Source organism: Gekko japonicus, unplaced genomic scaffold (genome assembly GCF_001447785.1).
Source record: "Gekko japonicus isolate JY-2015 unplaced genomic scaffold, Gekko_japonicus_V1.1 scaffold4599, whole genome shotgun sequence".
Classification (NCBI taxonomy): Eukaryota; Metazoa; Chordata; class Lepidosauria; order Squamata; family Gekkonidae; genus Gekko; species Gekko japonicus.
In genome coordinates this window covers 56,099-78,454 of record NW_015174990.1, presented here as the reverse complement: position 1 = coordinate 78,454, position 22,356 = coordinate 56,099, and the positions used below count along the sequence as shown (strand labels likewise).

The 22,356-nt window shown below is 47.3% G+C and overlaps 1 protein-coding gene across 1 annotated transcript in view; it reads left to right on the top strand.

The window, feature by feature from the left end:
• Positions 1-228: 228 nt before the first annotated feature.
• LOC107122142 (synaptotagmin-7) overlaps positions 229-22,356 on the top strand; it is a gene marked incomplete at its 5' end in the record, with an annotated part of 48,556 nt that continues 26,428 nt past the window's right edge. The window contains 4 exons of the mRNA XM_015425173.1: positions 229-499; positions 11,644-11,813; positions 13,371-13,485; positions 15,480-15,679. Of these exons, the coding sequence (XP_015280659.1) occupies positions 229-499; positions 11,644-11,813; positions 13,371-13,485; positions 15,480-15,679 (756 nt within the window). The remainder of the gene's footprint in view (positions 500-11,643; positions 11,814-13,370; positions 13,486-15,479; positions 15,680-22,356) is intronic.

Sequence of the window (22,356 nt, the reverse complement as noted above, 5' to 3'; positions counted from 1 at the left end):
CTAGAGCCTTTGTTGATGTGTCTAATGTGCTTTTTTATGTTTTTCCACAAGTTCCCAACAAACTGTGTAATTTTATGAACTTTTTTTATATGTTTATATGGTGTGTTTTGAGAAGACATTTAATAAAATTTATTAAATAAAAGAATTAAAAAAGTCCTGTCTGCAGAAGATCGACCCTTGTCATTAGAGTCTCACGACTGCCTCTTCCCATTTTCTTTTGACCCCCAGCTCTCTCCAGGATCTGAGGATGATGAGGGGCATGACAGCTCTACCCGGGAGAACCTCGGCCGAATCCAGTTCAGCGTTGGTTACAGTTTTCAGGAATCTACCCTGACTGTCAAAATATTGAAAGCTCAGGAGCTGCCAGCCAAGGATTTCAGTGGTACCAGTGATCCTTTTGTCAAAATTTACCTCCTGCCAGATAAAAAACATAAGCTAGAGACAAAAGTGAAAAGGAAGAACTTAAACCCACATTGGAATGAGACCTTTCTCTTTGAAGGTAAGATGGTCTAGCGTGGACATTTATTTATTTATTTATTAGATTTATAGCCCGCCCTCCCCGTGAGCGAGCTCAGGGTGGTTCACAAACTGGGCACGTATGCCAAGGGTTAAAACAGTTAAAAACAAGATAAAACCGTCATTTATCATCATTTATCACAATACAAGGTGCTCTTGGTGTCTCAGAAAGCTCTTCAGTCACAGGATGGCATCCTGGTGGTGATGGTCCCAGGTCGGTGATATCCATTCCAGGCAGCGCTGCCGTTCATCTGTCACAGGGCCATCTCGCCACCATCACCCCCCGATGTTGCCCAGCCCCGTTGGTGGTGATTGATTATAGAGAGCATGGATTTATTTTGGCTTCAGGCGAGACACTTTGTGCTTCATTTCTCTACCTACCAGCTGTGTTAAATGCTTATCTTCATTGGCAGAAAGCAAGGGCAAGTGATATTGAAACATGAAAGTGCCAGGGAAAGATGCCAAATGGAAACAGACCACTGATCCATTTGATCTGGTGCCCCTGTACTAACCATTTGGGGCAGTTATCACTTCATGGAACTGATTCTACTTTGGCAGTAGAGGAGGGGGAGGGACTTTCCGGGAGTGGGGGGAGTGCACGATGTGCAAGTGACATAATGATGTCATGCAGAAGTGATATCATCGTGTTGCCAACGTTGCACGGCAATGCTCTGGTATTTTGGGCAAAACTCTGATTATCATAGACTTTTGCCCAAAATACCAGAGCATCACCACGTGGCATTGCCGACATGATGAGTTCACTTCCATGTGATGTCATTACATTGCATTGGGGGGTGGGATGTCCCCCGCCAGGCAGCTGGCCAGCGGTGAGAACCAGGCCTGAAAATCAGGGGACCCCCCCAGCCCCCAACTGGGGAAGGGCATCATGGTCTGGACCAGCCAGTTATGTGTCACAGTGGCCACCAGGAACACAGTGCTGATGTGAAGTCTCTATGAATAATGAGGATAATCACATAGACAATGGTTTTCTGAATGGAAACATTTCTATCGTCCTTCTGCATGGGAGGGGGGCTGTAGCATGACAAATGCCTTTATTATTTTATGTACAGAGTCGGACACACTTTCTGGGAATAGGCATTCAGTTACAGTGTACCATCTGCTGTACTATCAGGTTAGGGTCGTTGTTTGTATTCATGGAGGTGCACCTGAAAGGGAGCTCCCATAACAAAAGTATAATGTTGGAGGGGGTTATACCCCTGTCTATTAATGAGTCAGACACAGATGTACCTGAGAATGTGGAAACAACTTAAAAGTACTCCTTCAAGAGGTGCAGCTATAAATCCATCCTAGAGTGATATTTGCAAAGCAACCCCTTGGGGTGTGCTTGAGCCAGTAGGGCAAGGATTTAGGGCCCTTTGGGATATTTGGCCAAGGAGGCCCCTTAACTGGCTGTAAAGGAATGAGGGGGCAGCATGTCAAGTAAAGGATGGAGGAGAGTAGGAACACTGCCCTCAAGGGACTCTGGGGTGTGCTCTCCCTTGGCATGGACCTGGCCAAATCATGGCAATGTGTATTGCTTCCAGCCTACCTGGATCCCATGCAAGATGTAGATACTGCCTATTGGTCAGCTGGTATCTTAGGATATTGGTCCCAATATACACACTCATGTCAGAGGATATATGACTTCTCACTGCGATATTTTTATCCCACCCTCCCACCAAGGACCTCAGGGCAATGTACATTCTTCCCTTCCCCGTGTTATCTGTACAACAGTCCTGTGAGATATGCCAAACTGAAAGAGAGGGATTAACCCAAGGCCACCCAGCGAGCTTTGTGGCTGTGTGAGGCTTTGAATCTAGTCTCCCAGTCCTACTCTCATACTCTAATCAGTACACAAAACTGGCTCTCACACAGTCTTTTCGACCCTTTCTACATTCTCCTTTTGATCCATGTTCACCACAGCATCCTCCAAGCAATTCTGCACTAAAATTGAATTCAACCTTCTTTTAAATCCAGGTTTTTTCCCCCCATTCTGCACTAATATCAAGTTCAACCTTCTTTTTATTCTGTGTTTTTTCCTCATTCTGCATTACATTACCTCCCTTCTGTGGTCACCCCAGTTTCAGCCTGCTGTTGCCCCGGGTTATTTGGATGCTGTTTTGCCCTGGACTTAAATTGCCTCGACTCAAACACTGAGAAAATCTGGAGTGTCACTCCAGATTTTCTCAGTATTAGTTTGTTGCTCACAGCCATGGCATTCATCTTAATGCATTTTCCATATGTGCGTACTTCTTTCCTACCCAAGATACTGTGCATCTCTGCAGCCACCCACACACTACTAACTTTGATGAAGGGTGCAAAAGGGGTGAAGGTAGAGTTTGAGATTTCTCCATGGGGAAAGGAAGTGGTCAAGATTGTGGAAGGTCTTAAACAACCCCTTTTCAAAGAAATTATCAGAAGGGTGTTCAACTGTGATTCTGGTTGCAGGAATAGGGTTATTTCTATACTTTCACCTTTTTAGCTGTGGAGAACTAATCCTAACAAAAAGAAAAAAGCCTGATGATGAAGGAAGAAGGGTGAATGAATATCTGAAGGCAACAGCATTGCAAGACATTTAAGCTAATTATGAGATGTTCGGTGCATCTTGAATAGGGTGCCCACTTCCACATGCAGAAACCAGTAAGAGAAATGTTTATCAGAAAATCCAGTGCTAACACTCTTTTCAGTAACCCCACACAAAAGCAAGAGGCTTCAGAAATATCCTACATAATTCCTCCATACTGTTCAGCTTCACCATTTGCCGTGTTCATGATCATCCCTTTACTTTTATCTACTATCTTTACCTCCTGCCAAATCAGATCATGCCACTAGTCCATCACATTTAGTGCCGAAACTCGGATGGAGGGGCAAGGGCCTTATGCTGCCAGGAAAAGGCCAAAAACCTTCACCTGTGATCTGAGCACCATGATGGGTAGGGTATGAGATTCTTTCCTGGCCCTTACATCAGCTAGCCCGTTCTCCGAAGCATCAAGTGTGATGGATGGAAATAGATTACTATCCATTCATCAGAAATACCTACAAATATTACTCAAGGCTGCAAGGTTGCCCAGAAGCATGTGGGCCAGGCATGTGTGGCCTAGATCAATTCATTTTATTTATTTATTTATAAGTTAGACTTATCACCCAGTCTGAGTCCACAGAGTTCTGGGTGATGTACAACATCAAATAAAATACAATAAAAATCAGTAAGTACGGTCTTAAAAACAGTTCCCCAATGGCGTCCATAGATCAATTTTTAAACCACTTCCAGATTGTGTTGCGGCCTCACAGGCAGGGTAGGGAGAAAGCCGAAGAAAGATGGAATAAAGGAGGGGGTTCCAGCCATGATAGTACCCGTTCTGTCCTCAACCAAAACAACAGTATCCCAAAAACAGTTTCACAGAACCAGAATACACAGCAGGAAAACCTAACACATCTGTGAAAACGACCCTGTAAAAAGCACAAGGAAAAGTCCATATATAATGGGAAATGAAAATAAACTTGCTTGCAGACAAGGTCACAATGCTTCTAAGTTCCAAAAGTCCAATTTTATTTAAGAGGTTTCTGGATATTAATACACTCCTTTCAAGCAAATCTTCATCAGAATATTTTCTTAAAACAATTACGCCAGTAGGGTCCCTGTGCATAATCCACAATCAAAAACAGTTGCAGATATCTCCTGTCTAGGGTGATGAATAATTCTTAAGAGGACAACTAGTCTCAAAAAGATAAACCTGTGAAAATTCTGAATCATGCTTTTATGTTCAGCAATCCATGTTCATATCACCCTCCAGGGTCATCCAATCCCCTGCACAATGCAGGAAATTCACAAATACCTCCCCCTCCACACCCATAGTGACCACTGTTCCATGCCCAGAAGATGACAAAAAACCTCCAGGATTGCTTCCTGACCCCAAAGTAGCAATCAGCATTTCCTTGGGCGTGTAAAAAAGGGCCACAAGAACTAAGTACTGAGGCAACCTGTGACGACCCCTTCACTGGGGAGGTCTGGTTTCCCTTTAAAAGTGTTCTTTATGTTTTTCTCTACTGGGTAATCCGGCTGCCACCAGGAAATTTAAGGCTTTCCAAACCTTTATAATATAATATTCATCACTGGGTAGGTATATCGAGGATTTAGGCTTTCATGAGGGTCTATGTGTTTCCTGGGAAGAATTGGTATCTTATATAAAAGTAGATTTATTGATATTTCACACACTTTTCTCTCCCACTGTCAGGGATCTGGGCATGTAACTTTGTAACACTTTTTTCTTTAAGTCCATATAATCTTTACTGTTTCCTAGACACTCAGCTTCAGCTTATAACTGTTTCAACACAGAACTGCTTAGCACTTTCTTTCAGACACAGCACTTAACTCTCATATCACACACAAGAAGGTCTCTCCTTCAGACCCCAGAACTAAACTCATCCCACACAGGGATGGGTCTCACTCCTCTCATACACAGAACTTCTGCTTCTCTCCCAGAAATCAGAACTTAACTGCTTAACTGAACATCAACTGTCTTCATCAACTGTCATATCTCTGACACTCTTGACTGACATATCTGCTCATCCACACAGAATCATTTCCAAAACCCCTCCCCCTCTCTGTCACTCACCAATCACACCACTTGCTTGTTTCCACTACTCTAGACTATCATACAGCCATGCATCCAAACTTTTAAAAAGACACACACACATTACCGCTCTAACTGTCAGGAAGTTCTTCCTAATGTTTAGCCGAAAACTCTTCTGATTTAATTTCAACCCGTTGGTTCTGGTCCAACAGAAAACAACTCCACGCCATCCTCTAGGTGACAGCCCTTCAAGTACTTGAAGATGGTTATCATATCACCTCTCAGTCGTCTCCTCTCCAGGCTAAACATACCCAGCTCCTTCAACCTTTCCTCATAGGACTTGGTCTCCAGACCCCTCACCATCTTCATTGCTCTCCTCTGGACCATGTTCCAACTTGTCTATATCCTTCTTAAACTGTGGTGCCCAAAACTGAACACAATACTCTAGGTGAGGTCTAACCAGAGCAGAGCAGAGATCTCGTGATCTGGACACTATACTTCTGCTGATACAGCCCAAAATCACATTTGCCTTTTTAGCAACCACATCACACTGCTGACTCATGTTCAGTGTATGGTCTACTAAGACCCCTAGATCCTTTTCGCACATACTACTGCCAAGACAAGTCTCTCCCAACCTATAATTATGCATTTGATTTTTCCTACCTAATTGCAGAACTTTACATTTATCCCCATTGAAATTCATTAAATTTCAATGTTTTATTTATTTATGTTCTTACTGTTCTTTTTGTTGATTCAGTGTACAAAAGACCACAGACACAGATATATAAATATATGATGAATCGCAACCCTTAATTGCTAAAAAAAGAGTTTTACTTTGAAAAGTACTTTTAGGTGACCATTGCATGGATTGCTGTGGCTGGGTCAGAGCACGACAGGAAAGGGGCTAGTTGCTGTGCTTGGTGTAGATGGAAGACTGCCAGCTTGGCAACTTTCGTGACCTGGGCCTCCATGGACAAGGAGGTATCCAGGACCATGCCCAAACAGCTGATGGTGTGTGCCGGTGTCAATGGCATCCCATCAAGAGTGGGAAGTTTGTGCCCCAACCCTGAAGCCTCCCCCCAGCCACAGAACCTCCGTCTTTGTTGGATTCAGTCTCAGACAACTCTTTTTTAACCATCCCACCATGGCCTCCAAACCCATGGCCAAGTTATGTGGAGCGGTATCTGGGTGGCAATCCATTAAGAGGTATAGCTGATGACACCCCAGCCCAAAACTCTGCCCTATCTGGGCAAGGGGGACGCATATAGATGTTAAATAACATTGGTGAGAGGATTGCCCCCTGAGGAGCCCCACATATTAAGGGGCACCTAGTTGACACCCTCTCCCCCCAGCATCACCCTCTGTCCCCAGCCAAGGAGAAATGAAGAAAACCACTTCAAGGCTACCCCACAGACTCCCATGTTGACGAGGCAGTGGGTCAGTAGATTGTAGTCAACCATGTCAAATGCTGCTGTGAGACTGAGTAACAACAGCAGTGCCGACCCACCTCAATCCAGCTGTCTGCGGAGATCATCTGTCAGGGTGACCAACACTGCCTCCTTCCCCTGGCCAGGGCAGAAGCTGGACTGGAATCGATCCAGTGCCAAAGTGTCATCCGGGAAACTTGGGAGCTGCTTAGCTACTGCTCTCTCAATTACCTTACCCAGAAATGATAAGTTTGAGACTGGGCAGTAATTAGAGGGATCGGTAGGATCCAAGGATGATTTTCTTCAAGAGCGGTACCACCACAGCCTCTTTCAAACCTTCCGGGTAGACTCCTGTTTCCAGGGACAGATTGATAATGTCCATCAGTGGGCCCTGTATCCTCTCATCGCTGACTTTCACCAGCCATGAAGGACATGGATCAAAGAGGCATGTGGCAGGTTGTCCTAACAGCACCCAGAATCCTGTCAACATTGGCAAGGGAGAGACGGCTGAAGCTGTCAAAAACCGAATCCAAAGGCAGCCAAGGGGCCTTCAGTTCACATACTGTATCAACATTGGCGGGTAGGTCACAGTGGAGCGACAAGACTTTGTCCAGGAAAAAGCTCACAAATGCCGCACAGCTGAAGGCCAAATCACTAATTTTTTTATTCCTCTTCATGACGGATGTTAAGGCTCTAATTACCCTAAACAATTGTGCTGGGTGAGAGCTAGTGGACACAATGGAGGCTGAGCAGAATTCTCTCTTCGCAGCCTTCACGGCCACTGAAAAGTACTGGGTTCGCCGCATGGAGGACTCGGACGATGACATGCGGTTGCACACGTTTATTGAGTACTTCACATAAGACAACAACGGCCCTGCAAGGCCAACTATATACACACCCGGCCTAGCGCCTCCCACTCCATTGGAGGGTTTGAATTTCCCGCCCAGGAGCCTATTGGTCGGCTGGGAGGGAGCTAGGATCCAGAGTCCCCATTGTCTTGTGGAGCTAAGCTCCTCTCTTTCTTGCAGGCCCCTCGTGGAGACCTGCATACATAACACCCCTCCCCCCATAGTTCGGACACTACTTGGGTGACATAGTCCTGCAAATAGGCAGGGGGTTTACGTTCCCTGGTAGAGCGCCTAAGGGCCGGGGATGGGGCCGGTGCGGTGCCCGGTCTGGGGACGCCTGCCCCCGGCCCTGCTTGTCCTGCGGTGGCCCGTTCTTGCAGCTCCGGTGGCGGCGTTGCCGGCTCGACTGCTCCCGGGGTCAACCGTTCCTGCGAGGCTTCCTGTTTGCTCGGGGCTGCTGCAGTGTGACGGGATGACTTGGCCGCGACATTGGCTGCGTGCAAAGGGGGTTCTGGAAGGTCCTCAATGCTGAGGATGCTGAGCGCCGGGGCGGGGTCTTCCTCAGTGAACGGCAGTGGCAGCCGGCTCAGCGCTTGCCCGGCCGGTGCTCCAAGTGGTATTGATAGCCGGCCAGGAACAGGAGCCACCGGAGCCCCCGCGGCGACATCACCTGGGGCGTTCTTTTGTCGGATGCCAGCAGGCCCAGGAGGGGTTTGTGATCAGTGGCAATCGTGAAGGGGCGGCCATACACAAAATTATGAAAAAAATTTACTCCCGCCACGATCGCCAGCCCCTCCCGGTTGACCTGCGCATAGTTGCGCTCTGCGGCCGTTAGGGTCCGGGAGTAGTAGGCCACGGGCACCTCGCAGCCATTGGGTAGGACGTGCCCCAGCACAGCGCCGACTCCATATGGGGATGCGTCGCACACCAGGACCACCGGAAGGGACTCATCGAAGTGGGCCAGCACGTCATTCGAGATCAAGAGCGCCTTTACTCCCTTGAATGCTGCCACCTCCCTTGGGCCCCATGTCCACCGTGACGACTTATCCAAAAGCCGGTGTAAGGGCTCTGCCACCGCCGCCTTGTGGGGTAAAAAGGCGTGGTAAAACTTTATGAGTCCGAGGAACGCCTGCAGTTCAGCTTTGCAAGTGGGGGCAGGGGCTTCCACGATGGCCTTTACCTTGTCCTTCGTGGGATACAGGCCCGTCGTGTCGACCCGGAACCCCAGGAAATCGACCTCCGACACTCCGAGGAGGCACTTCTCGCGCTTCACCTTCAGGCCGGCCAAGTCGAAGCGTTGCAAGACTGTGCAGAGTCGGGAGGTGAAGTCGTCGGGGGAAGCCGCGGCGATCAAGACATCGTCGAAGAACAGCGTCACTCCAGGGATCCCTTTTAACAATGAGTCCATTAATTGTTGAAAGATCCCCGGGGCCATGCTTACTCCAAATTGCAGTCTGTTCACCCGGAAAGCCCCCGTGTGGGTGACTATTGTTTGCGCCATGGCTGTAGCCTCGTCTACCGGCAGTTGTTGGTAGGCTTGCGCGAGGTCTAGCTTCCCAAAAATCGTTGCGCCCGCCAGCGAAGCCAGGACATGACTCACAACCGGGACCGGATAAGCGTGGTCGCGGAGGGCCTTATTCAGAGTGCATTTATAGTCCGCGCAGATGCGGATCTCCCCACTGGGCTTTAGGGGCATGACTATAGGGGTTTCCCACTCTGCATGCGGTACAGGCTCAAGGACCCCCTGAGCCACCAATTTGTCCAGCTCCACATCGATTTTCGGTCGGATGGCGATGGGAGCCGTTTTTACCACATGCGGATGGGGGCTACCGAGGGGTCTAACTGTAGGGAGACCGGGGGTCCCTTGTAGCAACCCAGGGCCCCGTCGAACACGGCTGGGAATTCTTTGCAAATTTCTCCAAAGTCTCTCGGGGCACAGCTGTGTACCCCCCTGACTCCCACCGTGATGCCCAGAGGCTTGAACCAGGCCCTACCCAGCAGGCTGACCAGATTCCCCTCGACCACAACAAAGTCCAGTAGTCCAGTAAAGTCCCGGAACTGTACCCTGAACGTTCCCACCCCCCTGATTGTAACCGGGTTCCTCTGAAAGTCCACCAGGCTAAGGTTACGCCACCTAGCCCCCCCCTTAGGGCACAGCCGGCGTAGCGTGTCCACAGATATTATTGACGCCGCTGACCCTGAGTCCACTTCCATTTGGCAGGGGGCCCCTTTGATCCGGACGGTTAATTGTATCTTCGGGGTGCCCTCGGAATTAGGGAGGCGTAGTACCTGCTGGGATGGTTGGTCTTGGAGGAGGTAGAGTTCGGATGCCTCTGCAGACGTCCCATGAGTGGCGGTTGCCGGTCGGTGTTGCTGCGTCGGGAGCTGTTGGCGTCGGCTTCCTTTGGACCAGCAGACGCGTGATAGGTGTCCCTGCTTCCCACAAGTGTGGCACGTTGTGTCGCGGAATCTGCAGGACCAGCGCTCGTGCTCCTCACTGCAACTGGCGCACGTGGAGCGGCCAGCGGGTTTTCCGGGGCCGGAGCTGCCTGTCGCCTGTGGCTTGCAGCAGCCTGGCTCTTGGACGAGGCGGACGTCCGCCTCCTCGGAGTCCTTGGTGTCCCCGTCGGGGAGTACCTGATGCGCTGCCGTTGGTGGGTGGTGGGAGTCCTCGTGGGCGATCGCGAGTTGGAGGGCCGCCTCTAGCTTGATGTCGACGGTCCCAACCATTTTTCTCCGCAACTTGAGATCACTGAGGCCCCACGCAAACTGCGTCAGGAGGTTTTCCTCCACCTTGGTGAAGGTGCAGTCCATGGCCAGCTGGCGCAGGGCGGCCATGTAAGCTGAGGCCGACTCACCCGGTTTCTGCACGCGGCTCTGGAATGCCAGCCGCCTCGCGAGCGTCGTTGGCTGCGGCGTGAGGTACTTGGTGAGGGCCTCGATGATCTCCTCGTAGGAGCACTCCAGGATTGACCGGGCGCGAGGAGGCTTTTTGCGAGGTGGACCGTGGTCACTCCACAGGAACTCATAAGTAGGGCTCGTCTCTTGCCTGCATCGGTGACCTCGTTGTACTCTAGATGGCATGTCAGCTGGTCGGTCCATGAGTCCCAGAGCTCGGGATGTGCAGGATCGAAGGTCTCCAGGTTCCCTCGAGCGGAGGCCATGGCGTAGTGATAGCGCGGAGCATGGTTCCTCGTTGCGGTGCGTGATACAGTGCGGCTGGTGCGCGATGCGGGGCGCAGCATTGCAGGAATGGTGCTTTGCGTTGCGCTGTGATGCAAGCCAGGCCAGACTCAGCGGGATCCCATCCTCGTCGCCACTGAAAAGTACTGGGTTCGCCGCATGGAGGACTCGGACGATGACATGCGGTTGCACACGTTTATTGAGTACTTCACATAAGACAACAACGGCCCTGCAAGGCCAACTATATACACACCTGGCCTAGTGCCTCCCACTCCATTGGAGGGTTTGAATTTCCCGCCCAGGAGCCTATTGGTCGGCTGGGAGGGAGCTAGGATCCAGGGTCCCCATTGTCTTGTGGAGCCAAGCTCCTCTCTTTCTTGCAGGCCCCTCGTGGAGACCTGCATACATAACAGCCACCTCATAGGATTTCATAAGCACCCTATAAGATGTTCTTGCAGCTTCATCGTGGGCACACTGCCAAACTCACTCAAGTCATCTAAGTTCCCATTTCATCCCCCTGGGTTCCATATTGTACCAGAGGGATGACCTTTGGTGTTAACGTAGAGGACGTTGAGGAGCAATTTCATCAATGGCTTCAGAGAGCTGGGGGTTCCAGTCCTCTATCAGCTCATCCAATGAGCCATCGGAAGGCATCAGAAATTGGTTCCATTAGTCTCCGCAAGGGAGCATAAATCAGCTTGTCGCGTAGACGAGGGGGGGGGAGGCACAACACCCAGACAGGCCTTCAGAACCAAGCGATCTGACCATGGCACTTCCTCCTTCGAAGCCAGATCCACCTCCATCCCCATACCAAAGATCAAATCCAGTGTATGGCCTGCTCAATGTGTGGGACCTGATACAAACTGGGAGAGCTCTAGTACTGCCATGGAAGACAGCCCCTTCTTCATTTATTGCTTAAATAAAGCAATATATTATATCCAGTGATGAAAATAGTCAGCATATGAAATGGAATTACTACTTTATAAAAAAAATTAAGGCTTGCAGCACAAATTCATCTAGACTGGATGAGCTTTCTTTACTGCAGTTACTGGCATGCAGTTTATCTGCTTTTCATTGGTTCCTTTGCTTTTACAGGTTTCCCTTATGAGAAAGTGGTACAGCGGGTCCTCTATCTGCAGGTCCTGGATTATGATCGATTCAGCCGTAATGATCCCATCGGGGAAGTCTCTCTTCCCCTCAACAAGCTGGACTTGACCCAGATGCAGACCTTCTGGAAAGAACTAAAGCCCTGCAGCGATGGAAGTGTAAGACACGTGTTGCTTTTAAACCAAGGGCTGTTCCCCAGGTCATAAAAGACCAACCTAGCATGGTGTATGTGTTAGGGGCTGGCCCTCTGACTATAGGAACTTATACCTAGCCTAGCCAGAGGATCTGAAGGCTTCTGTCACAGCTGTCTCCAGGACAGAAAGAGGAGTACTTCAGTCCTGATATGGACATCCTGCTTCTTTAAAGTAACTGTTTTGAGAGAGAACAAAGTTTGAGTCCAGTGGGGGCACCTTTAAGACCAACAAAGCTGTATTTAAAGTGTAAGCTTTCGTGTGCATGCACACTTCTCCAGACAAATTGGAATAAAATCTCCTCAAGGGCTACTTACAGGGGGGAAAGAGTGCTCTTGGAGGGGATTAGGAGAAGCAGGTTAATACATATAGACATACTCATGTGATTATCAGATAGCACGCCTTTTAGAGAAGGGACACAGCTCAGTGATTCAGTACAAGTTTTGCATGCAGACCATCCCAGGTTCAATTTCTGCACTTCCAGTTAAAGGACCAGGTAGCAGGTGATGAGAAAGTCCTGCCATAGACTCCAGAGAGCCTCTGCTAGTAAAAGTAGACAATATTGGCTAGATGGATACACTATATGGACTGGGTATAAAGCAGCTCTCTTTTTCGCTCTCTGTGTCTTACTCAGGAATGCCTATGTAAATAGCTAACTGTTTGTATGCACAACTGACTATTGATGGAAACGGTGAAATGCCTAAGGCACAAAATTCTTTGCTTCTAAAAATGGTGATCGCCTGGGTGGATAACAACGTTATTAGAATGTATAAAAGTGACAGCAAATGCTCCTAAACTATTATATATATTCTTGACGAGCATACAGATCTTGCCAATAATCGTGCCTTTCCCCAGAAAATGCTTTCCTTGCACACACATCACAACAAACGCATTTAAACTCCAACTGGATACATCACTGCTTGTTTCCGTGTTTGTGCCAGCCCCTTGCTCCTCCCTGCATGGAGCTTGATGCAAAATTTATCAGTTTGTTCAGTCCCTCAACAGGATGTTCAAAGAGAGGTGCCTGTGCAATTGGAACTTATTTCACACATGCTAGAATCAAAGCCCTGTTTAATCCCACTTTAGATGTTTGCTGTGTGGCAAATTCCAGACCAGGATTTATTTGCCATTTGTTGTGATATCTGAATTTGGGCTTTGTCCCCCAGTTTAATTCCAAAATGGCAGCATGGCCATGTCAGGTTCATTTCTGGTCCAGCTTCAATGTAACTATTTTTTTAGCATTTTCTTACCTTGGCCAGTGTCAAGACAAGTTTGATTTAAATCCTAATGTCAACCAGTGCTGGGTAATTATTTCCCATATTGAGTAGCTGGTCACAGAGTGAAAGTATATTTGAAGTAATGTTCTATGTAGAATGAGCGAAGCAGACTTGGCTCTGAATATTTTTAGGCTTATTTCAGTCCCTATTGTAAACATTGTTTGCATTGCTTGCAATGGGTATTAGTTATGAGCAATGTTAAAAGTCGTAGGAATTCCTCAAATCTCTGTCCCTTTCTTCTCTACAGGGAAGCCGAGGAGAGCTACTTCTGTCACTTTGCTACAACCCTTCTGCTAATTCTATTGTAGTGAATATTATAAAAGCTCGGAATCTTAAAGCCATGGACATTGGGGGAACATCAGGTATTCAATTTCAGGGCAGCCTTCTCTATAAAATGGCAGCTTGTGACTCTCATTTAAGTGAGCCAGAAATTACCCTTTTTTAAAGGTTTGGGCATTTATTGATTTCCAGTAAACTTGGCTGGGATCTATGCATAATCACAATCACTATGATGACCAGGGCCATTTACACATGGATTTTGTTCCATCTTTTATTTGATTTGTTCACAAAATTTCTGCTCTCATCAGGACCACCAAGACAGCTAACAGACTGAAAACGTAAGTAATAAAAACATATCTTAAAAACCATTAAAATCAACAAAAACACATCGTTAAAAAAATTAAAACTAAGTTAAAACACACACACAAAAACATAAAACAATTAAAACACAGGGCAGAAAGGAGGGATCACTAAGGGAACACCATATGAAACAAAAAAGTTATCGCCTGCTGATGGAAGGCAGCAACAGGAGGAGACAGAAGAGTCTCCTAGGGGAGGGAGTTCCAGAGGTTTGTTGTCATGGTTGAGAAGGCCCTCACAGGTTGTCACCCACCTAATCTCAGAAGGCAGGGGCACCCAAAGCAGGGCCTTCAAAGATGATCATAGTGGTTGGGTAGGTTTGTATGGGAGTAGGCGATCCTTTGAGTGTGCTAGTTACAAGCCATATAGGGCTTTAAAGATCAATGCCAGCACCTCAAATTGTGCCCGGAAACAGATTGGGAGCCAGTGTAGATGGGCCAAGACTGGAGTAATATCCCTATGATCCACTCCAGTTCACCTTGGCTTCCTTACAGCAGCACTGTTTTCAGGAGCATCCACATGGTTGAGAAGATCTTTTTAGAAAACTACCTCTCAAGCAGCCTTGTCTTGGAATGTGATCGTTCAAAAGTGTTGGAAACCATGGTTAAAGAACAAGCTGTTAGGGGCAAAACAGATAAGATGTTGGGAAATCTGTATTTTAAGGCTAATCACTGTTTTATGGGGGGGAACCCCTTCATATCAGGCTCACAGTGCTTGGGGGAAATCCCCCCATTTCCTTTTAAGGACTAATAATACCGCAGGGTGGGGGGTTAGATTTGATTTGCAAAACTGTGCAAATCAGAAGGGTTAAATCCCTTCTCTCCTTGTGCCATTGCTCCAAATCAAATTGAGGAGGATGCAGTAGCTATTAGCCATTTCAAAACACAGGGAAGATGTAATCATGGATTTCCCAACATCTTGTGTGTTATTGCTTAAATGTTCAGCCTGGAAGACTGCTGGTGTTACAAGCAAACAAACTCCAGAGTGCTTTTATCAGCCATGCAGCTGCTAGCTGTGACAGCCTGGCATGTCTCTAGCTGGTACAAGTGAAAGCAAAAACAAAGCAACAACACGAACCCTAATCTTGCATGATGTGAGAGAAACATGCATTTGAAACTGAGCACAATTCAGCTTCTCCTGCATCCATATTGCGTAATTTATAATAAATGGGTATTGACAAAAGTAATTGGGTAATTGTTTATATAATTGTCTAGTCCATTATCTATGTAAATATATTTGGTTTTAAAAGAAGTTGTGATAAAAATGAATCTCTGGAAATGGGATAGAACTCCCAATATGGAACAGACTGGAGCATGAGATTAATCTGGAATAAGCCTCCCCATTTTCCCACAAGGAGGGCAATTTAACAGCTTCATCTTTCTGTGTAAATAAAACCAAACCTCATTGTACTTTCTAAATTCATGTAAACCCTCTTCAGTTTAAAGGGACTGCTCAGTCGTTGGGGGGAGGTGTTTATTGCTTATTTGTGTTTTAAGTATTGAGTCTCAGTGCATTATGTTTTTACTTTTACTGTTAGCCAATGTTTTGTGGATGTGTCAGGCTGAAAAAAAGATAGAAATATCTTTAAATTTGATCTATCATTCAGGAAATCAAATTTATAGTTTGCAGGTTTGAAAGAGCTGCATACTGGAACTGCAATAATTTCAGGGACTCTTAGCCCTCCCACAGCTATTCATTTCCTATTTTCCTTTGCCAGACCCCTATGTGAAGGTGTGGTTGATGTACAAAGACAAGAGGGTGGAAAAAAAGAAGACAGTTGTGATGAAGCGGTGCCTGAACCCTGTCTTCAATGAGTCCTTCATCTTTGACATCCCCACAGAGAAACTGAGGGAGACAACCATTATCATCACTGTCATGGATAAGGACAAGCTCAGCCGGAATGATGTAATTGGAAAGGTGAGTTGTCCTAGTCAAGGAGATTACAAGATCATGTCCAAGTCCTTGTCAAAAGGGGTTAAATTGGTTAAGGCTGCAGGTCAATGAGCAGAAGGTGAGTGAACTCTATCAGCAGAGATGAACTCATGACAGAGGAGGGGGAAGGAAGTTATCAGGTGTTTATACAGCCAACTATGTAAAGAAACTTCTGCTGCCCCAGTTCAGTTGTGATGCTCTAGAGGTAGGGATGGGCACAAACCAGGAAAATGCAGTTTGGTTCATGGCTGAACCCTGAACCAAACTGGGAGGCTCGTGTACAAACCAAACCAGTTTGTGTGGTTCGTGTCCCTGCAAATCCCATTGAAATGAACCGCTGTGCCTTTAAACAGGGTTTGCAGAAAGCCTGAAAAACAGCTGAGTGGCGGGGAACAAATTGCTCCCCATGGCTCAGCTGTTTCAGGCTGTCTTGTGCAAAACTGCTCAAAAACAGCCGTGCATTGGGGAGGCACTCCCTGGCATGCAACTGTTTCAGACTGTCTTCTGCACTCCCTTTAAACTTAAAAAGAACTGCAGAGGACAGCCCAAAAAACAGCAGCCAGCAGAAAGGGGGTGATCTCCCAGGAAAGGATTTTCCTTCCATCTTTCTTCTGGCCACAGTGAGCCCCAGCTAGCAGAAAGGGAGGATCTTCTGGGAAGGTACTTCCCTTCCACCTTCCTGCTGGCCATGGTGAGCCCCAGCCAGCAGAAGGGGGGGGAATCTCCTGGGAGGGGACTTCCCTTCCATCTTTCTGCTGGCTGCATTGAGCTGAAAAGCAGGGATTAAATGGCTCTGAGCCATTTAAACCAAACAGCTGAGTGGTAGGGAGTTCCCTACAACTCAGCTGTTTCTTGTGAAGAGCACCAAAATTTGTGGTAGTTCATCCCAGTTCTTTAGTTCACAAACATGGGTTTGCAAACCCCAAACAGGCAAAAATTCATGACGAACTTTAGCTCATCAGCCGATTCAGGCCCATCTCTACTAACAGACATACAGGCAGCAATGACAACAATGGTGGTCATAGTTGCCCCAAGCAGTGGTCAAAAACAAACACATGGCCTTCTGCAGACTAAAAGTACGTGAATAGAAGCAAGTATTGTGGTCAGCTAGGATGCATTTTTGTTACCCTTAAAATGGAATGGTTTGATTCTAGAATTTGATCTCAAGACGGAAGTGAATTACTGACGGGGCATCAGTGGGGATTCTGCAGCTGTTTGCTCAGGAAGCTCTTCTGACATGGGAAGGAGGGCAATGAGCGGCAGGGATCTGTTTCGGTTCCTCCAGTCCTGTCCTCACGGGAAGCCAATGTTGCCTCATTCTGTCTGATATTGTGAGACGACTGTTAGGAAATGCTGTAGATTTTCATGGGGATCTGTCCCCACACCATTTTGTAATGTCCTTAGGAATAGAGAGATCAGCGCACCGTATGGGGAAAGTAGATGTGCTTGCGTATCAAGACTTGGGTTTAACATTCTCCTCTGTTCTTGTTCAACAGTACCCACAACACCTTGTTAGCAATACTATTCATTGGATAGCAGCATTAGATACATGACACTGTACAGAGTAACATTAGCAACAGGAGAGAGGGGACAAGAGAGTCCAGAGGATGTATGCGCATGTGTGTGTGTGTGTGTGTGTATATCATCTTTCCCTCTCTTTTTTATTTTTATATATATATAATAAAAAGATAATAAAATAATACAATATTTAAAAAGAGAGCGAATCCAGGGCAACCAGGGATGAATGTGAGCAGATGAGGCTTTATTTCACTTGTGGGGGTGAGGATTAAGAGGCGAAGCCAAAGGCCTTGCAAAAAAGATGATTTTTGAGACAAATTTGAAGGAAGAAAGCACTGGCACTACACAGGAATTCTGGGCAGGAGTTTCTGGGCTGCAGACAGAAGGCTTTCTAGTGCCTGAGGGCAGTACAGTCAGCAGAGAGACGGTCATGGCAGAAATAAGAACACAACAATGCGGGGGGGCGGGGGGGGCAAACAGGATGCATCTTTTCCCCCTGAAGTTTCAGTCCTCTTGTAAATGCTGGAAATTTCATACCAACCTAGAATGTTGAAAACCAAAAACTCTTTGTGAAGCATCTTTTTCTGTCTGAAGAATATACATGATGTGCAAGTGCATGTAACAAAACCCAAATCGCCTTTCAAGGAAAGACAAGAAGCTGCACTTTTGAGAGGAGGAGTGGCAGGTGGGGAGGGATGCTTAACCTCTCTCTTTCTGGCCGTTTTCCCACCCCCAGATAAGCTCGGGCTGCTTTCCCCCCCCCTCCCCTCCCCATAACACCTAGACCTCCTCAGGGGGAAATGCAGTTTTGGCAGGGGTGGTTCTGAGCAGAAAAGTATCCATCAGGGAAAACATCAAGCATCCCCTTTCTCACTCCCTCTGCCACTTTACTCAAAATTGCAGCCTCCTGAGAGTGACTTTTTTTTCTTCTTTTTTAAAGAAGTCAGGACTTCATTATGCATATTTGCATGGAAAACATAATTTACTCCTAAGGAAGACCAAATAGGATGTTTGTCCAATCTGTTTTGTTGCTTTCACTTTTGAGAAGTGGGGTGTGAATCACTCATTGGTCTCTAAAGGATGAGTAAGGATTCATGAGTGGCATCACCACCCAAAAGGGCAGGAGGAGAGCTGATGCAAAGTCGGATGAAGCTCCTGTACCTTGAACAGTTCATAGAGGTGCTGCGTGGCCATTGCAGCTTGTTATGTAGAAAAGCTGCACCTGGACAAATTTCCTCTTCAGCCTCACTCTTAAAAGCAGAGGAGCCACCTCATCCTTTGCATCCTGAACACACTGTTGAGAGGAGAAAGATGAGGCTTTGGGGTCAAAAACTTAAATGTGGGCCCCATGTTGCAAGTTGTTTGTGCCTTTCCAGGGTAATTACATAATCCTGTTAAAAACTAAATAAAACCTCAATACAATTTAAAAAATGGTGCCTCCAGTAACACTGCATGAGCTTACCAACTAAATGCTAACTTACTGCTCAGCCACACACAGTAAAGCCCTACTGACAAATTCAAGAGGAGGCCTGTTGAAACAGTACAGCCTTCAGGGCCTTTTGGAAGGCTGGGAGAGAAAGTGCTTTGCACTGTGCCTCCAGGAGCCCATTTTGTAAAATTGGAGCAATGAACAAAAAGGCAGAGGAACAGACAGTGGAAGTGCAGGCCTCACGGCAAGCAAGAGCTGCTGCACAGGCCAAGTGCCCCTGAAGCACAAAGGCATCTAGGGTGAGGCAGGCCTTCAGATATGTAGGTCATGCTTCAGGGTTTTAAAGGTAAGAAGCAGCACTTGGAAACGAATATGGACAACTAGGCAAGCACGGAAGGTATTTCAAAACTGGTATGATAAAGATACACCAACTGGTCCCAATCAAAGAGTGAGCAGCTACATTTTGTAGTGATTGAAGGTTCAGGTTGTCTTTGAGGGCAGCCCCAAGTAACCCATTCTAGAGGATATGGAAGAATAGGTCAATGTGGCCAGATCAAGGAAAGATAAGCGGGAGAAAGGCACACTTCACCAACCTCTGCCTCCGTTAACAAGTCCAAGAGCATTCCTAAGCTCTTAATATGGTCATCTAGTTTAAGATGCTGAGCTGCAGATCGGAAGGTCTGCATCTCTGCAGTTCGAGGCCCGAGTGCCACGTTCTGTGCGCCTCAGCGTTTAGTCATGCCGGCCACATGACCACAGAAATGCCTTCAGACAGCGCTGGCTCTTCGGCTTGGAAACAGAGATGAGCACCACCTCCTATAGTCAGACTTGACTAGCATTTGAGCAAGAGAAACCTTACTCAGTGTGGAATTAGTAAATCAGTTCCTTCCAGAATATTAGCTTTCCTAACTAACATCCAACTCCATATCATTTAAATACAGTTTCATCCTATTTCCCTTGTCTACTTAACCGAAGTGTCCAAGCATCAGTTTAAGACTGAGGTGGTTTGCATTTAGAGATTTAGGGCCGAACTACATGGTAAATTTCCCCACTTCCCTGGCCCAGGTGGATAGGCATATTCTGAAGTTCTGTGTTTCCTAAGTAGACAGGGAGGGCTGGTTTGGATCAGGACCACAGTGCACAAAGAGCTTAGGCCTCTCCTGTACCATTTTCCTGATCCAAAATTAATAGAGGGGGGGGTGATCCAACTACAGAGCTTTTTGGATGACGCTTCCATCTTAGACCCCTTCCAGTCCAGTTTTCATGCTGGTCACGGGATGGAGACAGCACTGTTCACCCTCACAGATGACCTTCGAAGGCATCTGGATCGAGGCGGATTGGTGGTGCTGTTGTTTTTGGACCTGTTGGCGGCGTTCGACATGGTCAACCATCAGTTACTGGTCCGCCGCCTTGCCGATGCAGGAGTCCAGGGGCCTGCCTTACAATGGCTCGCTTCCTTTCTCCAAGGTCGGGGACAAAGGGTGGCACTTGCAATGGTTCATCTCCTTTCTCCAAGGGACAAAGGGTGGTTCTTGGGGATCAACTGTCTGGAAGACACCCACTGACTTGAGGAGTGTCCCAAGAGGCGGGGGCAGTGCTTTCCCCGATGCTATTTAACATCTATATACGCCCCCTTGCCCAGATCGCCCAGACCATCAGTATGCTGATGACACCCAGCTCTATCTGATGTTGGGCAGCTGGTCCGACTCCAGACCAGAAGATCTTGACCGGGCATTACAAGCTGTGGCTGGTTGGCTTAGGCTGAGTCGGCTGAAACTGAATCCAATGAAGACGAAGGTCCTGTGCTTGAGTTGGGGCAGTTCAGGGGTAGGGATCCCACTCCTGACCTTTGATGGGACACTGTTGGTGCCAGCGCCGGAGGTTAGGAGTTTGGGAGGGCTCCTGGATTCCTCCTTAACAATGGAGGCCCAGGTAGCAGCCTCTGCCAAGTCCGCCTTTTACCATCTTCAGCTGATTAGGGAGCTGGTTCCCTTCCTCAACCACGCCGACCTAGCAACAGTGATCCATGCAATGGTCATCTCGAGATTAGACTACTGTAACGCTCTTTACACGGGGCTGCTCATGTCACAAATTTGGAAGCTACAGCTAGTGCAGAATGCTGCAGCCAGGCTTCTGATGGGTCTCCCCAGGTGGGAGCACATCCAGCCTGTGCTGAGGACACTGCACTGGCTGCCAATAGCATACCGAATCCGCTTCAAGGTGCTGATTCTTACCTTTAAAGCCCTATATGGCCAGGATCCGACATACCTGAGGGACCGCCTTTCCCCACATATACCCCAGAGAGAACTTCGATCAGGGTCTCAAAATCGATTGACCCTCCCAAGCCCCAAGGATGCCAGGTTTGCTACCACCAGGGCCAGGGCTTTCCCAGTGGCGGCCCCATCCTGGTGGAATGAGCTCCCGGAGGAGATCAGGGCCCTGCAGGATCCCTTGCAGGGCCTCTTGCAGGGCCTGCGAGACAGAGCTCTTCCACCAGGCTTTCAACTGGGGAGCCACCACCATCATAGGGCCCCGACTCTTGGTCTTTGACACCTAGCCTGTGCCGCAGGAAGATCATGAGCAGAATGATTGTTAGACCTCTGTGCATACTCTTAAAGTGAGCCATCTCAAACAACTCATTAACCATCACCAGTACTTTATGAATTTGTATTAGTCATAACTTGAATTGTTTTTAGATGATTTTATGTTGTTTTAATTGTTATTTATGCACACTGTGAGCCGCCCTGAGCCTGCGTTGCGGGGAGGGCGGGGGTACAAATGAGATCAATAAATAAATAAATAAATAAATAAATAAAAATAGCTGAGGGGGCATTACTTGCCCCACTGAAGGCTGCATATACTGATAAGCTAAATGATACAATAAGGCAAATAGTACCCCCGTTTCCTTTCCCCCAGAGCTGTTTGGTGCAGGGAAAAGGTCACTCTCTGCATGCTGTGGTCTTGATCCAAATCATTTCCCCCATGTGGCTGTGAAGAGTCGGACTTCAGAACACACCTCTTCACCCAACCTGGGGATGTCCCAAGTGAAAACATAACATGTAGTGACAGATAAAACTTGGGTGTCATTGATAATAACCAGTTCCAAAGCTGTGGATAATCTTGTTCAGCTTCATGACGTAAACATTAAGGAGAATTAACTGGTGAGAGAACCCCTGTGGGACACCACACTGGATCCTCCAGAGAGATGATTCCACATTCTCAGTGGCAGCTCTTTTGTGTCCAGAGCTGGGGTTAAAGGTTGAAAATGACAGTTCTAGCCTGACATAGGCAGCATTGTTTGGGCTGCACTGGGGTTTCATTTTTCAGCCAGTTGCTTTTTGTCAAAGATTTCAGCTGAATATAGCCTCCAAACAGCATGTTCCTCAGGAAATAGAATATATAGAAACACTTAAGTATAAAGCACAGCTGGGTCTAGAGATCTGTATTCAAACCTCAAATCAGACAGAAAGTGCAAGTTCCTTGGTCCAGATATTGATCCTGATAAGTACTCCGGTGCTCATTTCTTCCACATGCCAGCTGTACCATTTTTAAAAAATTGGACACTGCAGTGCATAAATGAATGAGTATACAGATTGGTTCCTTCTGTTGGAGTGAATGGGAAAATAGTTCTAGGCAGGGGTCTGTTTACAAAATACAATCTTGTAGGAAAGGAACTGTGAGACATAGCTGCACTGGAAGAAAAAAGAACACACAA